Source organism: Hevea brasiliensis, chromosome 10 (assembly GCF_030052815.1).
Source record: "Hevea brasiliensis isolate MT/VB/25A 57/8 chromosome 10, ASM3005281v1, whole genome shotgun sequence".
Taxonomy (NCBI): domain Eukaryota; kingdom Viridiplantae; phylum Streptophyta; class Magnoliopsida; order Malpighiales; family Euphorbiaceae; genus Hevea; species Hevea brasiliensis.
Window position 1 is genome coordinate 2401810 of NC_079502.1, and position 22948 is coordinate 2424757.

Here is a 22948-nt window from a genome sequence, read left to right on the forward strand (position 1 = left end):
GTAACGAAGAATAAGGCTTACCTTGATTACCATTAACCTTCATTAATTCATCTTCTTCTAAAACAGAGTACATAACTTACTTACCTTTCTTTACCTTTATTTATCTTTCCATCAATCTTATCCAAACAGAGTGGAGCAACATAAGGATGAAAAATCTATGTCGCATAAAAACTCTCTTAAGTAGTCCGCTCTTATGGAATACAAAATTTACAACTCAAAACATCAATAAATCAACCAGCCTACAAAAATTACGTCTCTATATACACATACGACAAACGGAGAGGGAGAGGGAGAGAAGGGGGGGAGGGGGGGGTTGGGGGAGAATGAGCCAGGGTAACGAGCAAAGCTATTCACCATCCTTCCATACTTGCCGGAGGAGTTGATACCTAATGACCTTCCGGCCTCCATTACTTTTTGGCATCCAATTTGATGCTGTTGGAGCAGAAGTCCTGGAATTGTCAATAATGATCGAAGTCATTGGTGAATCCAACTCATCAAGTTCATCATCACTAGTGTAAGATTTTCTGAGCACGGTTGATCCACTCCTCTGCAGTGTTTGATTTTCCACCTCTCCTATAAAGTTTGTTAGTGAAGCTGCTGGTGGCGGAGAATAGATTGTAGGAGTGGCCATGCATGGAAAGCTTGAGATGGATTCAGTCACATCCTCAGCAAGGTCCTAAATCAAGAGAAGACAAGATTACGTGCTGCATTTCTTGCATATGATTGCTGTTAGTTGTACTAGTCAGTCATCAAAACGACTGGTCACGTAGACCAGGTAACTCCCATCCAAAGAAAACAGCATGCAGGACATTTAACAAATAGGGAAGCAAATAATTTTCAAAGACTAGAAGTGTCATCTAAGGAATGGACTAACCTCAGAGTCCAGGGACTCGAAGATTGCCTCTGGGAGAGGGTCTGGGTTGAATTCATCTGGGACAAAATTGTTAAGCACTCTCTCAATGATCCGCGCACCAAATATAGGACATACCTTCAGATGATCATATTTAAACAGAATAAAAGAAATGTCATGAGGATCAAATATATCAACAAGCATGTATTTGAATGAGGGTAAAGAAAAATGGGAAAAACTCAGTTCAGTATTTTACTTCTTTTCTTGTTGACCTATCCACAAGCATTTCAAATGGAAGCATCATGAGATCACTCAATGCATTAAGGAGGTAGAAAGCCTTGAATGAAGTCTCACATTCTGTCTTGTTGCTGTCAAGTTCATTCGCATCTTCCAGAGAGTCATTATCATCAATTCCAAATAAATCTGTGAGCCATCTGGACCAGGTTCCTACCTGTGTAGCATGAAGACAATAAAGATCCTTAGATCAAGAGAAACCAAGAGAGCCAATTGCTCACAATTAACACAAATAAAATGCTCTACATCATCATAATCATTTACAGAGAATTTAGAAGGCAATTCAAGAATATCTTCTGACCATTTTCTTCCCCTTTTCCAATTCCCTTTTCTTTATTTAAAGATTCCTTGAATTAACACATAAGCCCCAACATATCAATTAAAGCTACTAGAATATGGCAAAAATCATGCAACTTGTGAGATTGTCAAAGACTATAGAAGAAAGTATAATAGTAATAGGAAGGGGAATATTGGCGGGAAAGGAAGCTAGAGTGTATAACTGATTCTGTAATTGATTTGGTAACTACTATGTTTGACTTTAGAGAAGTAGTCGCTGAGTTTTGAGATATAAATTCTCAAACAAGCTAATCTTGTAATTCATTCAAGAATTATCAAATAAATAATACTTCTCAATTCTCTCTCAACTATTTCTCTATTCTCTCTCTCTCTCTCTCTCTTCTAACTCTTTACCCACTTCTCCTATAATTCTCTGTTAGGGTTCCCTAACTCTAACATTTGGTATCAGAGCAATTAGATCCAAGAATCAGTAGATGATTGGTTCCTGGAAGTCGAAAATATGACTAGATTAGTTGTAGTGAGTCCTGACATGGTAAGGATTGCTGAGCTGGAAGAACAAGTGAGGAATTTGCAAGAAGTTAAATGGAATCTACAAGAAGTGGCTTCAAGAACTGTTGGAGATCTGAAGGAATTTAAAGAAGATATGATGAAGAAAACTGAGGGTCAGAATTTCATCTTAGAAGAATTGCGAGTCTATATGAGCGCTGGAAGGAGTAAGGAAGTTAGTAATTTTGGGGAAGGTGCAAGTAGATCTGAAAATATTGGATCTCAGTCAGTTTTGGGAAATGGCATGGTTTTATTACCTAATCCTACAAGGATCCAGAATTTACAGAATATAGGTAACCCTAATAACTTTGGAAAATTTTCTTTTATGGAGGGTATGCCACAGATTTTGCCTAAGATAGAGTTGGTTACTTTTGATGGGAAAGAACCTAGGGTTTGGTTGAAGAGGTGTGAGAAATATTTTGAGATCTATAAGGTTCCTATTGACCAAAGGGTACCAATAGCAAGCCTGTTTTTGGTAGATAGGGCAGATGCATGGTTCCATAATTGGAATAGGGGGGAGTACATTCTTGGGAGGAGTTTGAGAAGGCAATATGTAGTAGGTTTGGGGATGAAGGATTAGAAGATTTAGTAGAAGGATTTATGAAGCTTAGACAGGAAGGATCTCCAGAAGAATATCAAGATGAATTTGAGGATTTGAGATTGAGAATGGAAAGATTGATGCCTGAATTAGGGGAATCCTATTTTCTATCTGCTTTCATGGGAGGTTTAAAGGATGACATAAGGCTGGTTGTTAGAATGATGAAGCCTGTTTCCTTATCACAGGCTATTGAGGTAGCCAGGTTGCAAGAGCAAGCATTGGAAGTTGGTAAAAGGCCTAAGAATGCCAGCAATTTTTCTTAGCCTTTTAGAAGCCAATCTGCAGTTTCTTCAACTCCATCTTTTTCCAATTATTCAAATCAACATGTCAAACCTGATCAGTCCTATCAATATCCTCCAAGACCTCCTAACTTTGACAGAACCAATCCTGCAATTACTAAAAACCAATTCAGTACCAACTCTTCCAGTCTACCACCGTTTGCAACTTCATCTTCAGTACCTATACCAGCAAATTCTTCTTCAAACCCTATTAAGAACCAATCTAAACCATGTTACAGATGTGGGGACAAGTATTTTCCAGGCCACCAATGTAATAAAAAATCATTAAATGCAATATATACTAAGGTAAAAGAGGATGATGGGGGTGAAGAAGAGTGGTTTGAAGCAGGAATGGAGATGGAGGAAGGGGGGAATTTGGATGGCAATACTTTGTCAGTGCATGCATTAGAAGGTAGTCATGGAATTGATACTATAAGAATGTTGGGGCTGCATGGGAATAGGCGATTGGTAGTATTAATTGATAGTGGCAGTACCACAAGTTTTCTTGATAAAAGAGTTGCCCAAGAGTTGAAATTGGAGTTAGTGAATACACCATATGTTGCTGTTACAGTGGCAGATGGGAGGAAGTTAGGGTGTGATTTACAGTGTCACCAATTTAAATGGAAAATAAACAATTATGAGTTTAATTTTGATCTGAAGATTCTGGATTTAGAGGGTTTTGATGTGATATTAGGAATGGATTGGTTGAAGCAGCATAATCCAGTACTGTTTGACTTTGAGGCATCAACAATTACCATTACTGTGGAAGGAAAATCAGTAGTTTTGCACGACATTGGGGAGGGTAAGTTGCAGTCTGGGTTATGGCATTCTGCCAATATATTAAGGAAAGATTGTAAGGATTTTCAGACTTCTTTGCTCAGTATTATAGATTCTAACCACTCTTTGTTGTCAACTACTTCCAATTTTGGGTGTGATGAGAGACTGCAACAATTACTTCAGAAATATAGTAGCATTTTTGAAGAGCCTCAAGGGTTGCCACCTTTTAGAAGTCACAATCATGCTATTCCTCTACAGCATGATGCTCAGCCTGCTAACATTAGGCCTTACAGATACCCCCATTACCAGAAGGCAGAGATTGAAAAATTGGTAAAAGATATGCTCTCTTCTTCCATCATTCAACCTAGCACTAACTCCTATTCTTCCCCTGTTCTTTTAGTTAAGAAGAAAGATGGGACATGGAGGTTTTGTATTGACCATAGGAAACTTAATGACTTGACAGTTAAGGATAAGTTTCCAATCCCTATTATTGATGATTTGCTAGATGAATTGAATGAGGCTGTGATCTTTTCTAAGATAGATTTGAAGGCTGGTTACCATCAAATAAGGATGAAGGTGGAGCGTATTCCTAAGACTGCTTTTAGGACACACCATGGGCATTTTGAATTTAAAGTAATGCCTTTTGGGCTCACTAATGCCCCTGCTACATATCAGGCCGTAATGAATCACATTTTCCAACCTTTCTTGAGGAAATTTGTACTGGTGTTTTTTTGATGATATATTGGTTTATAGTAAGGATATGGAGAGTCATTTGGAGCATTTGGAACAAGTGTTTGAGGTACAGTAGGTCCAAAATCTTTTTGCTAAACAATCTAAATGTTTCTTTGGGCAAATTGAAATTGAATATCTTGGGCATATCATCTCAAGACAGGGGGTTGCTACTGATCCAAAGAAGGTTGCTGCTATGGTAAACTGACCTGTTCCTACTTCAGTCAAAGATCTCATGACTTTTTTGGGACTTACAAGCTATTATAGGAAATTTATCAAGAATTATTGGGTTATTTGTCAGCCTCTAACTGATTTATTGAAGAAGGGTTCATTTCACTGGAATGCTACTGCTCAAAAGGCTTTTGAGAAGCTTAGGGAAGTGATGTCTACAGCTCCAATTTTAGCTCTACTGGATTTTTCTAAGCTATTTGTAATTGAGACAGATGCTAGTAATTGGGGAATGGGAGCAGTGTTACAACAGCAAGGGCATCCTATTGCCTTTATTTCTAAAGCTTTTGGGCCTAGGAGTAAGGCTTTATCTGTGTGTGAGAAGGAATTTTTAGCTATCACTTTTGTAGTAAGTAAATGGAGACATTACTTAGAACAAGATCAATTCTTTATTAAAATTGATCATGAAAGTATAAAATACTTACTTGAGCAGAGGTTACATACTAATTTGCAGCAAAGGGGTATTTCTAAGTTGTTGGGGTTGGACTATAAGATACTGTATAGGAAGGAAATTGAAAATAAGGTGGCAGATGCTTTGTCAAGAAGGCTAGCAGACTTCCATTCTTGTGCTATTCAATCTGTGGTAGTTCCTACTTGGATGCAGCAACTAGTGGAGAGTTATTGTTATGGAAAGTCAATCACTATGTTATGGAAAGTCAATCACTATATTATTTCTCTGTATATTTTGTATTCTGTATTCCTATTTAGGATTTCTTATTTAGGATTTCTTCCTAATTAGTAGAACACAATTATAGGAATCAATTATATATATATACCCATGTACAGATTAATTGAAATCAATGAGAATCATCTCTTTCTACATGGTATCAGAGCAGGTCATCAATCTAGGGTGACTATTTGTTCTCACTACCCAGTTCAGGAGAGACCTTGGCCGCCGACCGGCCGTTTCAACCCCGATCAACATCGCCGGTGTCGTCTCAACCCCCTCATTCCACCACTGTGTGCTGTTGCCTGGTCCAGTATAACCATTAAAGGACTTCTGAAGTTTGGCTCTCAGATCCTATTTTGGTATTTGCTTGATTTGTGATTTTGGGTTATTTTGCTGCTTTAAGCACTTTGGATTAGCGTTTCGGTTAGTTTTCTTTGTCTCAACAAATGGCAGACAATAAGAATGTTATTTCTGATGTGATTCCGGTGATGACTAAGATCACGGAACACAAACTTAATGGTTTGAATTACGGAGTGGAGTAAGATCATAGGGTCTATTTGCGTAGCATTGATAAGGATGATCACCTTACTAAAGATCCACCCACTGATGATACACGACAAACTTGGCTAAGGGAGGATGCTCGGTTGTTTTTGCAGCTTCGGAACTCGATTCATAGTGAGGTAATTAGTTTAATTAATCACTGTGAATTTGTTAAGGAATTGATGGATTACTTAGATTTTCAGATTCGTAAAGGGAATATCTCCGTATTTATGATGTTTGTAAGGCATTCTACCGTCTTTGAGAAAGAGGATAAGTCTCTCACGGCTTATTTTATGGATTTTAAACGGGTATATGAGGAACTTAATGTATTGTTGCCTTTTAGTCACGATGTGAAAGTTCAGCAGCCCAACGGAGCAACTAGTCATATGAGTTTTCTTGCAGGCCTTCCTTGAGTATGAGATCGCTAAATCTCGGATCCTCTCGATTCCGAGATTTCCTCTTTGCATGAAAGCGTTCACACGGGTCCTTCATGCAGAGAGTACTCAATCTTCACACCTACAAGAGTACTCTTATTAGCCGTAATCCAAATGGACAACAGGTAATAGAAGAGGAAGTAGAGGAGGAATTACAGATGTAAGTAATCAGTAATGGAGAGGCTAGTTCTAATCAAGACTCAAGATGAGTCATTTGTTATTATTGCCATGAGCACAGCCATACAAAATATAATTGTCCGCAACTTCAGAGAAAAATCAGCGATCACGGATGGCAAATATGGCGTGAGAGAATTCTACAAGATCTTCCTCTCGAGAAAACTATTTTGGTATCTGCAGAGGATTTTGCACAATTTTCCCGATCGTGCATCTCTAAAGCCTACCAGTTCCCTCACATCGCGATCACGAGTCGTAAATCAACTACATGCCTTGTGTCTTCTTCATCCAAATGGGTTATTGATTCTGGTGCGACAGATCACATGACAGGTAATTCTAGTCTTCTATCTGCTTTTCAGTCTAATCTCACTTCCTCTCAAGTACTTTAGCCGATGGTTCTACTTCTTGTGTCATGGGTTAGGCTGAATCGAACCCGACTTCACAATTTCTTTATCTTCTGCTTTGTGTCTACCAAAATTCTCTTTTAATCTACTTTCATTAGTAAACTTACTCGTACCTTAAATTGTTCTATTTCTTTTTCCCCGGTGTTTATTTCGTGATCTTACGACAGATTACTGGTAGAGGACGCGAGTCAGGTGGTCTCTACATTCTGGAAAATCATGTACCGCAGTCGCTTGTTTGCTCCAGTACCTTAACACCTCTTGAAGCTCATTGTAGATTGGGTCATCCTTCTTTGTCTACCATGAAGAAGCTGTGTCCTCAATTTCAGTCTTTATCAGTACTAGAATGTGAGTCATGTCAGTTTGCAAAACATCATCGTTTGCCTTCTGTGTCTAGAGTCAATAAACGGGCTTCATCTCCTTTTGAGTTAGTTCATTCTGATGTTTGGGGTCCTTGTTCATTACATCTAAAACTAGATTTCGTTATTTTGTTACTTTTGTTGATGATTACTCTCGTGTCACCTGGTTATATTTAATGAAGAATCGTTCTGAGTTGTTTTCTATCTTTTGTGCCTTTTGTAATGAAATCAAAACTCAATTTAATATTCATGTGCGTATATTAAGAAGTGACAATGCCAAAGAATACTTTTCAGCACAATTTCAGCCTTATATGACACAAAATGGCATTCTTCATCAGTCTTCCTGTGTGGATACCCCATCCCAAAATGGCGTGGCCGAAAGAAAAAATCGTCATCTTCTTGAGGTAACTCGTGCTCTTCTTTTTCAGATGAAAGTACCTAAATACTTTTGGGCGGATGCAGTTTCTACGGCATGTTTTTTGATCAATCGTATGCCGTCTTCTGTCCTTAATGGGGATATTCCTTATACTACTTTGTTTCCTACAAAATCTTTGTTCCCTATTAACCCCGTATTTTTTGTTGTACCTGTTTTGTGCGTGATGTTCGTCCACAGGTTACTAAATTGGATCCAAAATCTCTCAAATGTGTCTTCCTTGGGTACTCCCGGCTCCAAAAAGGGTACCGTTGTTTCTCTCCTACTCTTAATTGTTATCTTGTTTCTGCAGATGTCACATTTTTTGAGTCCACTCCATTTTTTCGTCCATCATCTGTGTATGAGAGTCAGGGGGAGGAGGATGATAGCTTAATATATACTGTCCAACCAATGTCTAGTCCTCTCCCACAGCCTGTTCCTTCTGTCTCTAGACCTACTCGACCTCCCGTTGTTTATGTTTATTCCAGGAAATTGGAGATTCCTGACTCAGATCCTCCACCAGCTACTTCGTTGGGAGATCCTGTACCTCATACTGATCATGATTCTGATCTAGACTTACCCATTGCTCTTCGTAAAGGTAAACGTTCATGTACTTACCCTATCTCTTCTTTTGTTTCTTATAATCAATTGTCTTCTTGTTCTCGGTATTTTGTTACTTCTTTAGACTCTGTTCCTATCCCTAATACTGTTGATGAGGCACTGTCTCATCCTGGCTGGTGTGATCCTATGAAAGAGGAAATGGAGGCTTTAGATGCTAATGGTACATGGGAACTATTGCCTTTGCCCACTGGTAAGAAAGCTATTGGTTGCAAATGGGTATATACAGTAAAGGTAAATCCTGATGGTTCTGTGGCTAGGTTAAAAGCACGCCTTGTAGCAAAAGGATATGCTCAGACATATGGGGTTGATTACTCTGATACTTTTTCTCCTGTAGCTAAACTTACTTCTATTTGCTTGTTTATCTCTTTAGCAGCTACATATGATTGGCCCCTGCATCAATTGGATATCAAGAATGCTTTCCTTCATGGTGATCTTCAGGAGGAGGTGTATATAGAGCAACCACCTGGGTTTGTTGCTCAGGGGGAGTTGGGTAAAGTTTGTAGGCTTCGGAAGTCTCTTTATGGCTTGAAACAAAGTCCTAGGGCATGGTTTGGGAGATTCAGTGAAGCAGTACTGGAATTTGGTATGCAAAAGAGTAAGTGTGATCACTCAGTATTTTATAGGCAATCTGAGGCTGGTCTAATTCTCTTGGTAGTCTATGTGGATGACATTGTCATCACTGGGAGTGACTCTGCAGGTATTTCATCTCTTAAAACCTTCCTCCAAACTCAGTTTCAGACCAAAGACTTGGGATTGTTAAAGTATTTCTTGGGTATCGAAGTTATGAGAAGTAAGAAGGGTATTTTCTTGTCTCAAAGAAAATATGTCCTCGATCTATTGACAGAGACAGGAAAATTAGGTGCTAAGCCTTGTAGCGCACCAATGACTCCAACTTTACAACTGTTAGCAGGAGATAGTGAGTTGTTTGAAGATCCAGAGAGATACAGGAGATTGGTAGGAAAATTGAACTACCTTACAGTCACTCGTCCTGACATTGCTTATGCCGTTAGTGTGGTAAGTCAGTTTATGTCTTCCCCAACTGTTGCTCATTGGGAAGCCTTGGAACAAATCTTGTGTTATCTGAAGGGCGCTCCAGGAAGAGGTTTGCTATATGGTAATCATGGGCATTTGAATGTTGAATGTTTTTCAGATGCCGACTGGGCTGGATCTAAGGTTGACAGGAGATCAACTACTGGATATTGCGTTTTTATTGAAGGAAATTTGGTGTCTTGGAGAAGCAAGAAACAGAATGTAGTTTCTCAATCTAGTGCTGAATCCGAATACAGAGCCATGGCACAATCAGTATGTGAGGTAATGTGGATACTTCAATTACTAGATGAGACAAGTTTTAAGACCTCCCTGCCTGCGAAATTGTGGTGTGATAATCAAGCTGCTCTTCATATTGCTTCTAATCCGGTGTTTCATGAGCGGACCAAACATATTGAGATTGATTGTCACTTTATTCGTGAAAAGATTCAACAACAGATCATCTCAAAAGGATACATCAAAACTGGAGAGCAGTTAGGAGATATTTTCACAAAAGCTCTGAATGGAGCTAGGATTGACTACATTTGTAACAAGTTGGGCATGATTAACATCTATGCTCCAACTTGAGGGGGAGTGTTATGGAAAGTCAATCACTATATTATTTCTCTGTATATTTTGTATTCTGTATTCCTATTTAGGATTTCTTATTTAGGATTTCTTCTTAATTAGTAGAACACAATTATAGGAATCAATTGTATATATATACCCATGTACAGATTAATTGAAATCAATGAGAATCATCTCTTTCTACAGTTATGAAGGGGATGATAAAGCAAGAGAGTTAATTCACAAGCTCTCTTTGGACCCTACTGCTATTGCAGGCTATCAGTTGAGGAATGGTGTGCTATATTACAACCATAGGTAGTATGTGGAGAATTCTATAGCTTTGAAACATACCTTGTTGCAAACTTATCATAATTCAGCTGTGGGAGGCCATTCAGGGGTTAATGTCACTTGTTTGAGATTGAAGAGGTATTTCTTTTGGCCTGGTATGTTAAAAGAGGTGATGGAATGGATAAAGTCTTGTGATGTATGTGCAAAATGTAAGGTTGAAACATGCCCTTATCTAGGGAAGTTGCAGCCTCTTCCCATTCCTTCCCAAGCTTGGCAGGAAATTTCTATGGACTTTATTGAGGGTCTTCCAAAGTCAAGAGGTAAAGACACTATTCTAGTAGCAGTTTGTAGATTGACAAAGGTGGCACACTTTCTCTCTGTCACATCCTTATACAGCAACATCAGTAGCTCATGTTTTTCTGGACACTGTCTTTAAACTTCATGGGGTTCCTCAAGTAATTACTTTAGATAGAGATAAAGTCTTCGCTAGTCTATTTTGGCAGGAATTATTCACATGTTTGGGGGTTAAATTGGCTATGAGTTCAGCTTATCACCGTAAATCAGATGGCCAAACTGAGAGGGTTAACCAGTGTATTGAAGCCTATCTAACATGCATGGTTCACAAGAAAGTGCTAATGGCCGGGAGGGGTTGGGTATTGTCACATACTGTAGAAGAAAGTATAATAGTAATAGGAAGGGAAATATTGGCGGGAAAGAAAGCTAGAGTGTATAACTAATTCTGTAACAGATTTGATAACTGCTATGTTTGACTTTAGAGAAGTAGTTGCTGAGTTTGAGATATAAATTCTCAAACAAGCTAATCTTGTAATTCATTCAAGATTGATCAAAGAAATAATACTTCCGAATTCTCTCTCAACTATTTCTCTATTCTCTCTCTCTCTTTTCTAACTCTTTACCCACTTCTCCTATAATTCTCTGTTAGGGTTCCCTAACCCTAACAGACTGGTACCAAATAAAATTAGAAAGTATACATCATCAAGTACAATTTTAGCAGGCTTATTATCCATAGCCCTTTTAATTCTTCCACACATTATCAAGAAGAATCAGTCTAAAACTGGCTAAAAGATTACGGTACAAAGTAGGGATAGCAATTTTGTCGGCCCTGCCGAATACTGACCCTAATGAGGTGGATTTTACCTGCCCAGTGAAGTAGATATGCATCTCAAGTATTTTAACCTGCACTGTGTTAGGTTAAGAGTCCCTAACAAAGAATTATAGAAGATTTAGAAAAGAAGAGAAGAAGAAGATTAGAAGGGAAGATAGAAAGAGAGAAGATTAGAGAGTTGTATTTCTTGATTATTGTTCTAGAATGAAAATACAAGAATAGCTATTGAGCTTTATATAACAGCTTAGTAACAACCTAACAACAGCTCAACAACTTTACAGCTCAGCAACTTTAGTAACTACCTCTCTCTTAGTTCCCGCCAAACATACTCCCAAGCTAACTCTTTAAACTAACTCCCAACATTTCTAACTACTCACTATTTCTTTTTATACTTCCTCCTCTGATAAGTAACAATTCCTCCCCCTTTAGAGCTTTCTTGTCCCCAAGAAAGTACAATATTGGGAAACTGGGCCTATATAAAAGAATGGTCTTCCCAAGTTGCATCTTCAGGAGGTAAGTTCTGCCATTTAATCAACTCTTGCAACACAGTTTGCTGATCTCTAGTAATGGTTCTGGTTTGCAGAACTTGCTCAGGTGCCACAACCACTTGTTCTTCATTCATAGTTGGCAGATCAACTAATGGAGTCACATTATTCCCCAATTTCTTCTTCAGCATTGAAACATGGAATACAGGGTGTATGGAAGAAGTTGGAGGCAGCAGTAGCTTATAAGCTACTGTACCATACTTAGCAATGATCTGATAAGGCCCATAGTACTTAGGAGATAGCTTCAAGGAGTGCCTAATAGATACTGAGGCTTGTCTACAAGGTTGCAACTTCAAGTATACCCATTCCCCCACATCAAACTGTCTTTCTGACCTTTGTTTATCCACTTGCTGTTTCATTCTGTTCTGTGCTAGTAATAAATTCTCCCTCAACAACTTATCTAATTGCTGCCTTTCTTGCAATAATGTGTCCACAACTCCAACAGTAGGAGAGTCCATAGGAATTAGTGGGAGAAATGATGGTGAATAACCATATAATGCCTCAAAAGGTGCCATCTTTATAGCACTATGAAAAGAGGAATTATACCACCATTCTGCAAGAGGAAGCAAAGTGCACCAGGTAGAGGGTTTCAAATGAGCCATGCATCTCAAATATCCTTCTAAACATTGGTTAAGTCTTTCAGTCTGACCATCAGATTGAGGATGGTAAGCTGTACTAAATGCCAGTGTTGTTCCCAAACATTTAAACAACTCCTTCCAAAACAAACTAGTAAAGATTTTATCTCTGTCAGAAACAATGGACTGAAGTGCTCCATGCAACTTAAAAATCTGATCTAAAAATAGCTTGGCCACAGTAGAAGCAGAATATGGATGAGTCAATGGAATAAAGTGACCATACTTAGTGAATTTACAAACAACCACTAAGATTGTATCCTTACCTTTAGATTTAGGTAAATGCTCAATTAAATCCAGTTATGGAAAGTCAATCACTATATTATTTCTCTGTATATTCTATATTCTGTATTCCTATTTAGGATTTCTTGTTTAGGATTTCTTCCTAATTAGTAGAACACAATTATAGAAATCAATTATATATATATACCCATGTATAGATTAATTGAAATTAAGGAGAATCATCTCTTTCTACATGGTATCAGAGCAGGTTCATTAAGGAATCTAAATCTGGAATTTTTTTTTTTTTTCTCGTCTGTTTCTGGACTAAAACCCACTATTACCCTAGGTCATCTATTTGTTCTCACCACCCAACTCATGAGAGACCTTGGCCGCCAACCAGCTGTCCCCTTTGATTCGGCCGCCGAAATCCAAGCGCGTGAGGCTCACGCGCCCAACTCAGGTTCTCGCCGTTTCTTCACTCGCCGGCGCGTGTAGGCGCATCCGCTGGCCATTTCGACTCCGATCAGCATCGCCGGCGTTGCCTCAACCCCCTCATTCCACCATTGTGTGCTGTTGCCTGATCCAAACTACAGCATATAAAACAGGTGCTGCCCTTGCCTTCCCTACTCCTTGCAATACCACTTCTTTTCCTTCCTTCTTAAAAGAAATTTTAGATGCCTTGAAATCAAATAATATTGCATTAAAGCTTTTTAGCCAATCTACTCCCAAAATCATATCAAAACTCCCCAGTTCCAAAATTCTAAAATCAAACTGGAACTTATAAGATTGCATTTTCCAACTAAAATGCTTACATTGATGATTGCAACTCAGTTTCCTTCCATCAGCTACAACTATGGCAGTTTTAGGTGTCTGAACCAAATACAGCTTCAATTCCTCAGCCAATTTTCTATTAATAAAACTACTATTGCTGCCAGTGTCTATTAGTATTATTACTTCCCTGTTCTTATGAACTCCCAGCACTCTAATTGTGTCTACTCCATCACTACCCTCTACAGCATGTACTGACAGCATTAATTTCCCCTGCTCATTCACTTCATCCATCTCTTCAGGTACCTCATGCCATACTTCCTCCCCATTTCCTTCCTCCTGTTCACACACATGAACTGCTGCTAGGGTTTTAGGTTTGCATTGGTGACCAGGAAAATACTTGTCTCCACATTTATAACAAGGTTTTGGTTGATATTTAGTAGTAACAGAGGACTGACTAGTAGGCTTAGAAGAGCTAGAATTATTGGTACTTTGGTTAACAGATGGTAAACTGACAATAGAATTAGATTTATTGGTAATAGGTAGGGAAATGGTGGTTTTATGTTGTGAATCTATGATAGGAGGTTTTGGAGGGTAAGGGTATGCTTGAGAATTTTTGGAATTGGAATAAGGAGAATTGGAATTGCAATTGGCAGTGCTTCTAACAAAATTATAGGTATAGGTCTTAGTAAATGTTTTGGGTTTCTTGGTATCTAGCAGCTGTTCTTGCAACTTAGCTACTTCTATTGCCTAGGCTAAAGTTGCAGATTTCAACATCCTTACCATCAACCTTATTTCATCCTTAAGACCTCCCATGAACCCAGAAAAAAATCCAAATATTCATCTAAAGAATTTTCTTGCCTCAACTTCATAAATTTCTCTACAATATCTTCCAATCCAAGATCCCCAAATCTCCCACATAGTCCCTTCTCAAATTCTTCCTAAGTATGACTTGCCCCTTTATGCCAATTGTGAAACCAAGCATCAGCCCTATCAATCAAAAATAAACTTGCAATCCCAATTCTTTGATCCATAGGAACTTTATATACTTCAAAGTATTTTACACATTTTCTAAGCCAAACCCTAAGTTCTCTCCCATCAAAAGCAACTAATTCAATTTTAGGCAGAAATGGATTCATACCTTCAATAGTTGCAATACTGCCTTGATCCTTTGTTTGTGAGTTAGCCGAATCCTTTGGAATTGGCAACAAACCCCTACTCTCGGTTTCTCTAATTCCATTTTCTTCAATTGGAGTTTCCGCCCCTTTTTCCTTTACCATTATACTCATGAAGGCTCTCAGGTCCTGCCTTAATGCATCATTATCAGCAGAAGCCCGATCCAATTTCCCCTCCATACCAGTGAATCTTTCCTCCATTGTATTAAATTTTCCATCCACATTCTCCTGCATAACCCTAAATCTTTCTTCCAATTCTGCAATCCTAACCATCTCAGAACTAACCACCACTGACCTAGTTATAATTGCGACAGCAATGCAGTGAACACCCACTCAATTCCCTTTCGGCAGGCTCTGATACCAATTGTTAGGGTAAGAGTCCCTAACAAAGAATTATAGAAGATTTAGAAAAGAAGAGAAGAAGAAGATTAGAAGGAAAGATAGAAAGAAGAGAAGATTAGAGTGTTGTATTTCTTGATTATTGTTCCAAAATGAAAATACAAGAATAGCTATTGAGCTTTATATAACAGCTTAGTAACAACCTAACAACAGCTCAACAACTTTACAGCTCAGCAACTTTAGTAAATACCTCTCTCTTAGTTCCCGCCAAACATACTCCCAAGCTAACTCTTTAAACTAACTCCCAACATTTCTAACTACTCACTATTTCTTTCTATACTTCCTCCTTTGATACGTAACACATTGACTCTATATATAATTCATATATTTTTAATATGTACAAATTATTAATATTATAAAATTTAGTATCAAATTTTACTTATTACCTATATGTTTATAGAAATAGAAATTAATTTTAGTCTTGTCACATGCTTTTTTTTTTAATTTAAGATAGAAATTATTAAATCCTTTAAAAAATAGGAGAGTATAAAAATTAAAATTTAAATACGGGTATATCCAACCTGCCCCTGGTGGGACAGATATGGGTAATGGAAAAGCCGCCTCATGCTCATCCCTAGCACTAGCCATTTGATCGTTCCTCCTAGAAGAAGCACATAAGAACAATATGTTTATTCAAAAGGAATCTTCCTTACTAGTCTAAGCAGTAGTCAATAAGATCAATTATGCAGAATCAATTCATTTGACATATTTCTCAACAGCAATTTCCTTGAAAATTTTTTCTGGGCCTCTAGGCAGATAGCATTGTTCATAGGGAAACCAGTTTTAATAAATGCACATAGCCTAAGAGAATATCTATCACTCACAGCATTTTTCAGTTGTGCACCAGCCCCAAAGCTTGATTTTCCAGCTGGTATTGGGAGGACCTTTGGATCACTAATGGGGTCAGAAACAGGATCTGTTGGCATCTCGTCTGCTGATTCACGAAGAATGGCATTGAACATGGCCACATCTAATCTATGCACCAGCTGCTCCATTACCTAGAAACAGAACTGAAACGTGTCATATATCTGTAAGAACTTGTAAGCATATAATGAAAGAGCTACAAATGAGAGTAGCTAGTGAACATTGGCCCAAAGGTGGAAAATTGATGGTCAAGGTCCAGCTGGGGTAAAATTTGTAAAAATCAACAGTTCAATAGGCTACATTTTTCTCATAGAAAAGGGATAAACATGCGGCTGCTTCTGAGAAATAGATAAATGTGCTGGCTTTCTCATGGGAAATAGATCAAGATCTCATCTTTTTATAAATAGTAACATATACATTTTCTTATTTTAAATACATTTTAAAGTACAAGACCTCAGAGAAGCTATGAATGGAAGTTAACAAGAAATATGATGCTACAAAATGGAAAAAACCCAAATACAATGCAGTGTCCACTGAATTAGTAAAAATAACGCTTGTGGAACATGCTTATTTTTCTCATAGGAAATAGATCACTGTTCTGGAAGGAAATAAACTAAAAAAAAGATTTGAGAAGATTCTTAATTGAAGAATGTTGGTTGTTTGAATATATAGTATACTGCACAGTAGTGGATATATCTGAAAATGTGTTCTCCTCAAAGCAAGAAAAAACAAAACTGGAATTACAGGACAGTGGCAAGGTTTATAGCAACTTAGCAAGCATCCATTTCAAACCATTCAGCACATGGCTGTTAATTTTGAACCTCTCATAGCATGAATTGAACAAGGAAATATTCCTAACTCAATCCTAGTATAGTAAGAATGACAGCAAAAATATGACCAAAACTTTTAGACGGATGAAAAAAAAAAAAGGGGTGTCCCAGAGAGCAAGGCCTCCCACATTGTTTGGAAATGTACTTGCTCTTCCACTTAATTTGCAATGAGGTTGTTTTTGTAATTTGAACTTGTGATCTCCACGTCAAAATGGACGAGCCTTGCCATTGCATCAAGGCTCATTGTCTATGGAGGAAAAAAGTAAGGAAAAATAACTTAATTCGAGGATTTGGATCATTCTTAGCCAAAGCTTGAACTGTTTATCATTGTAGGGATCTGAACACAGTTTACATTTCCACGACTCAGTAATATGCAAATGATAAAATGGCAAAAACTCAAATTTACCTTGAAGGCACTCTTTAAACCATTCAAATGAACACACCATTGAGAGAATTGGAACAAATAAAGTGCAAATGACAAGATGGATAAATTCCCGCTTGAAGGGGAAAAAACAACTAATCATAAAAAGAAAATTCTACACCATAATATATACTGTGGAAGGAAATTGCAACACAAAACATACCAATCTAGCGAGCACAGGCAAGCAACCGCATTCATGTCCCCCAGATCGAATTGGGCACAGCCTTTCACACGCATCCTTAAAAGCCTTTTTCCATAGATCAATAGCAAAATTCCCCTGTTCTTGGTCACCCAATCCATACCTCCTAGCATAGGTCTTCTTTGAATTTGAGCCCTTCACTGCTGTGGGCTGCATATGAGGAGTCAGAGTCTGGAGTGCATGCAACAGAAGCCAATGTAAGCACATTTCAATTTTTATACTAAAATTTTCAGAATTTAGCTGCATAAGCCATGAGAAATATGATCTGACCTGCCACCAAACCGACTCAACAATTCGTGAGAAGATCCAAGCTTCAACTCTTTCCAATGCTACTATAAATGTTTGAGATTCCTCCCACTCATCAGAACCTTTTGATTTATCAATTTTCTCATCTTCATAAGGAGAGGCCTCACAACTGCCCTTTTGACCACCATTTTCAATGATAGACGGTGCTGATACAAGTTGCAATTTCTCAACAACCTGACTTACAATTGCTCTCAGCACAATTGAATTTGACAACCAGAAAGTTAACCTGGTTAAAGGGGCTAGAATTTTCAGTAAGTTATTCCACAAGGTACCCTTGCATGATTGAGTTTTATCACCATTGAAAAAATAAAGCTTCAGTGTTATATTCATCGGCAAACCTGGTTTTAATTTTATAAACTAGGATCTTTATTTATTCATGAATCATGATAATTAATTTGTCAACTAAAATATGCTAAAATTAACAAGCTTGGTTTGTAGAGTTGGATAAAACTGGCATTATGACATACCTTGGAACATCATTTCCACAAGCTTTAGAAGCCAAAACTAATCCTGAGATGATAGCTCTAGCTGCACTTGCCCTCTTAGCCTGTGAAATTGCCTTGCAAGTATGAAGATAGAACCTTGAAAGGCGCCTGGCTGGAGCATGAACTTTGTTTGCAGAACTGCCATGCTCAGCAACAACTGAGTAAAGGCCAACCTCAAGAACAGCAGCTTCCATCAGCTCTTCCTTGAGCATTTCAACTTTGGATTCCAATTCAACTTTTAATCCAGAAAAGCTGCTTTCTGTTTGTTCTCTTTCACTTAGCGCACAACTCTCATCAACCTTGTGAATGTCTCCAGGAGCATCAATTTCCCTTGCCTTTTCAATAAGCTGAACCTTGTTTGTAGAGTTTCCATGCCCGACAACAGCTGGGTAAAGGCCAACCTCTTCAGCAGCAGCTTCACTTAACTCTTTCTCAAGCATTTCAACTTCGGATTTCAATTGGACTTTGTTGTCAGAATGGTGGTTTGTTGTCTTTTGTTTTTCACTTGATATGTAATTTAAATCACCTTTGTGAAAATTTTCAGGAACACCAATTTTGTTTGCCGTCTTCACGAACTCTATATTGTTGAAGGGTTCATCACTTTCAGCTATATGAAACTGTTGTTGAACGGACTTCAGACGCTTTAATTTATCTCTACGTGTATTGCCCTGCACTGCATTTGACATCCTGTTGGATGCAAGGGTATTACTCCTTAAATTGACTTGTCTTTTCATAGGTTCTTGAGGTAACCTACCAACAGATTGTTCCTCCTCTAAACTATGATTCTTTAACACCATCAGATCCTCTTCCTGTCTACTATCTTCCTTCTCCTTTTTGAGTTTATCTTCCATAAGACCAACTTGTAAATTACTAGTTTTAGCTACCTCTAGTCCAATTTTTTCACCATTTGAACCTTTTTTGCCAGCCTCTTGATTGGTTTGAGACACTTGAAGATCTACGTGGTTTGAGTTTTTACCCACCTGAAAATAATTATCAGACAACATAATTTTGGCCCCAAGATCATTTATGCAATTATGCAAATTAGATGATAAGCCTGTTGATGATGGAGTGGATGAAGCTCCATTCAGATGTTTGAAAGCTTCAGCTATGGTATTCAAATCTGGGTTTGAATTTGCAACACCAGAGGGTAGAGTGGTTTCCCCATTAACCTTCCTTGTATCATTGGTTGCTGATCCAGTCAAATTCTGCAGTTCAAGGGAAACACACTGTTACTGCCTATAAAGAAACACCAATATTCCATGCAGACAGATAATGCTGTCTGCTGTCTGATACAACCCCTAAAGATAACAACATACTTCACAAGTCTGGCAAAGGTTAAAAAAACATTTGTACTGAATCAACATCAAATCAATCTGTAACACCAAAAGCTGCACGAATGAATATGAAAACATCAACGCATTGATTCCAAGGAGTTCAAGCAATGGAATTTGAATTCGTAGGCATAGTTGGAATACTTCTATTTGTTGCTTATCATTTCACATACTTCAAAGTTGATTTAAAGTCATAAAGCTCAATTCCATAAACTGGAGTTCTAATCCAATCCAATTTTATGTTACAAAACGCAAGATCTTAAATTTTCTGGTCACATCTGCACAATGTTCAACATTAAAAAGCAATTTGTTGAAGAGGGGATCAAAGTAAGGAATAATTATAATTGAAAATTGTACCTTTTCATCTTGAGCTGGTGAACCTTTACCAGACTCAAAAGCAAAAGAGGAAATAGTCCTTGATGAATGTGAGGAAATATTATCATCAACATCATCATCAGTGAATGAGGCAATCTCACTTTCCTCATCATTCCCTTCATTTGTCACTTCTGAAACAGATTCACTTCCATCCTTGTCCAGTGACACTTCTTTAGACGAGCTAGAGTTATCTCTATCAAATGGTTGGATATTAACATAAAGAACTGGCTGCGCTGTACTCTTAGAACTCTTCTTGAAGTTGATAGGAGTGCTTATGGTTATGGTATCTTTGATGATTCCATAATCTGCAAGGTTTATAACTGCTGATCCCAATAGTTGACCTTTCATTGCCCTGCCTTTTCGAACTTCATACAAGCTCAACTCCAAGTAGTTCTTCTGGAAACTGTCGCGAGCAGTGCCTTTTCTGGATGTTTCCCTGAATAATGTAACTGGAAGCCTGAAAGTCTCGCTAAATTCAACTTTTCCATCTCCAATATTGGAAGTGGAAGACCCAGAACTCTGATCACCATTATCCCATTGAAGCAATACAGATTCTACAGATTTCAGAGACTGAGATGGGGTCCAAGGCTTGATTTCTTGTATGTGAATGAGGTAATCAACCAACACTGTAGTGCCTTTTCGGTTCTTTGATCTTAGACCAAGAACCATTTTTGTGAGAATCCTGGTTTCGCTTTTGTTGGGTCTGATCAATCAATTAGAATGGTGCTAAACTGATTGAAAGTTTAAAAACTAGAAGTCAATACAGAAAACACTGCATAAATTGTGACGAAAGACACAAATTTAATTTGAAATAAGGATGTAAATAGGGAGAGAGAAGGTGGGCAGGCCTTCAGATACAAATTATAATAGCAATATTTCTGAGTATGACTTAGCCCATTCATGCTTTGCATTAGCTTAAATAAAAAAAAAAAATTAAGTAAATCAAACCTTAGACCATAAATATTTTATATCATTGAAGAGGACCTCCACAAATGAAACCACTGAACAACCATAACTATTTTGTGACTGTATAGAGAGAGAGAGAGAGAGTCAAAAGGTAATGAAAGGCAGACTACTTGAACTGATTTGATTACAATTTTTCAAAGAAGAAATGCAATTTTGAAGTAGAGGGATAGGGAAAGAAAAACAACCATCATTTAAACAAACTAAAGATCAAAACAAAATACTATCGCACACAGAATAATAAGCATCACAAGCAGAGAATCCAAGAAAAGTGCAGAAGGAGGCAAACCACACACGTCACCGAAGCATTAAAATAATAATTATGTTCTAAAAGAAATCAGATTCAGCTAAAATCAACACCCAAAAACAAAACAAAACAACTGAAGTGAAACCAAACCCACACCCCACAACCAAACCCCACCCCCCCCCCCCCCCCCACAACCCACCAAAAAAAAAAGACCCAATATGAAAGCTCCCTCAATCAAAGCAATGCAGCAAGTAAAATCCTCATCCAGGAAAGTTAAAAAGACCCAAAAACTCCACTTTATCCAATCAAATACAAAATTACTCAAGTGGGTTACCTGAAGAAAGACTGTAGAGTGCAGGAAAGGAATCAAGATTCAAGAACAGAAGAAAATGTCAGAAAGGAGAGAATGAGAAGCTAAAGCTAAGAATAATAACATAAAAAATGTACTTTTTAACTAGTTGTGCAGTGTTATAAAAGAGAATACGCAGGAGCTGTTAACAGAGACTGAGTTGAGGTTTCGTTTTCATCTTGTTTTGGACACCAGTTAGTGAGTCGAGAGGGAAAGTTGCGGATGGATTGCAACACTAGGGAGCAGGAAAGGACGCATATCTAATCAAGTTCTTTTTATCATTTGAAGATTCTTTTTCACATTTTTACTCTTTCTTTTATAGAAAGAAAAAAAGGAAAAAAAAAAAAAACACTTTTGGGCTTGTTGCATTTTTATTATTTTAATATTTTTATTAAAATTTATGAATTTAATTTTAAATATTTTTAAATATTATTTAATTAATATAATTAAAAAAATATTTTTTCTCATTGCAGCTCTTATAATAATGTTAAAAATATATTCTTAAGTCCTTTAATATATTATTTAGATTACTTTTCATAATAAAATAATCGAGATTAATTAGTTATTAAGAATTTTAATGTGATTAAATGTGATAAATTTTTCGATATTTTTATTTAAGTTAATTAAAAATGAAATAATCTAAATTAAGGTTTATTTTAAATTATTTTTCAAATTATTATATAAAAAAAACTTTTTTTATATCTGAATTAATTTATAAATTATATATTATTTAAGGTTAGAATGTTATTTTTCTTTGAAACAAATAATTTTATTTATTTAAGTTTCGAAAAAATGAATTTATTTTTTTAATTTTTATCAAAATTTAATTGATAATATCAAATTCAAATGGATCACCTTCCAAATCGGATTATACAAAACATCAAATTCACTATTAATTTTGATTTTCAAATTTGTAAATAATTATTGTATATTTAAAAGAATTATGAACTCCAATTAGATTATTAAGTCAAGTATAAAAAATTATCACCTTTAATAACAAAATAAATTGAGTTAAAAGTTGGATTCATCGAATATGAATTTTTTGTTTTTTTTTTATTTTAATTCAAAAAATTATTCCTAATTCAATGTTTAGTGTATAAAGATATAATATGAGGATATTATAAATTAAACTTTATATGATAATAATTTTAATAACTAATAAATTAAATATTTATATTCAAATTATTATATTCATTATACATACTATAATTAGTTTTGTATAAATATTTAATTTATACATATTACAATTAATTATGTGTAAATATTTAATTTAATAATTATTAAATTTATTATCATTCAAAACAATTTTATATTAAATTCACTTAAAAATATATTGAATTACATGTAATGTTTTAACGAAATATAAAGTCTTAGCATAAATTCTATGATGTTTTGAAGCTAAGGCATAGAAAAAATAAATCAAACTCAATTTTACCTCAAAAACTAGATTAAGGAGTGGAGGAATAACACACTCTCCTTATATCCAGATATGAATATATGAAACTTAAAGTTTATAGAGAAACACATCTATGAGTGGTCCAATGTTTAAATATGATAGACTCTATAATATATAAATAAAATGAACAGGGTCTAATTCTACTAAAAAATTAGCTTATAATAAG

General features: G+C 36.7%; 1 protein-coding gene across 3 annotated transcripts; it reads right to left on the reverse strand.

The window, feature by feature from the left end:
* Positions 1-72: 72 nt before the first annotated feature.
* Positions 73-21584, reverse strand: LOC110652252 (uncharacterized). 3 transcript variants are annotated; one of them, XM_058128896.1, is made up of 9 exons: positions 21312-21584; positions 19750-20498; positions 18044-19266; positions 17541-17802; positions 17235-17441; positions 15781-15954; positions 1107-1301; positions 875-988; positions 73-676 (listed from the first exon to the last, which is right to left on the reverse strand). In XM_058128896.1, the coding sequence occupies exons 2-9, from the start codon at positions 20434-20436 to the stop codon at positions 347-349; spliced, it is 3192 nt and encodes a 1063-aa protein (XP_057984879.1). In that variant the 5' UTR covers positions 20437-20498; positions 21312-21584; the 3' UTR covers positions 73-346. The 3 variants fall into 3 exon arrangements, with proteins under 3 accessions (XP_057984879.1, XP_057984881.1, XP_057984880.1); XM_058128898.1 differs by lacking the exon at positions 21312-21584 and adding an exon at positions 20716-21147; XM_058128897.1 differs by lacking the exon at positions 21312-21584 and having other exon boundaries at positions 19750-20709.
* Positions 21585-22948: the final 1364 nt, after the last annotated feature.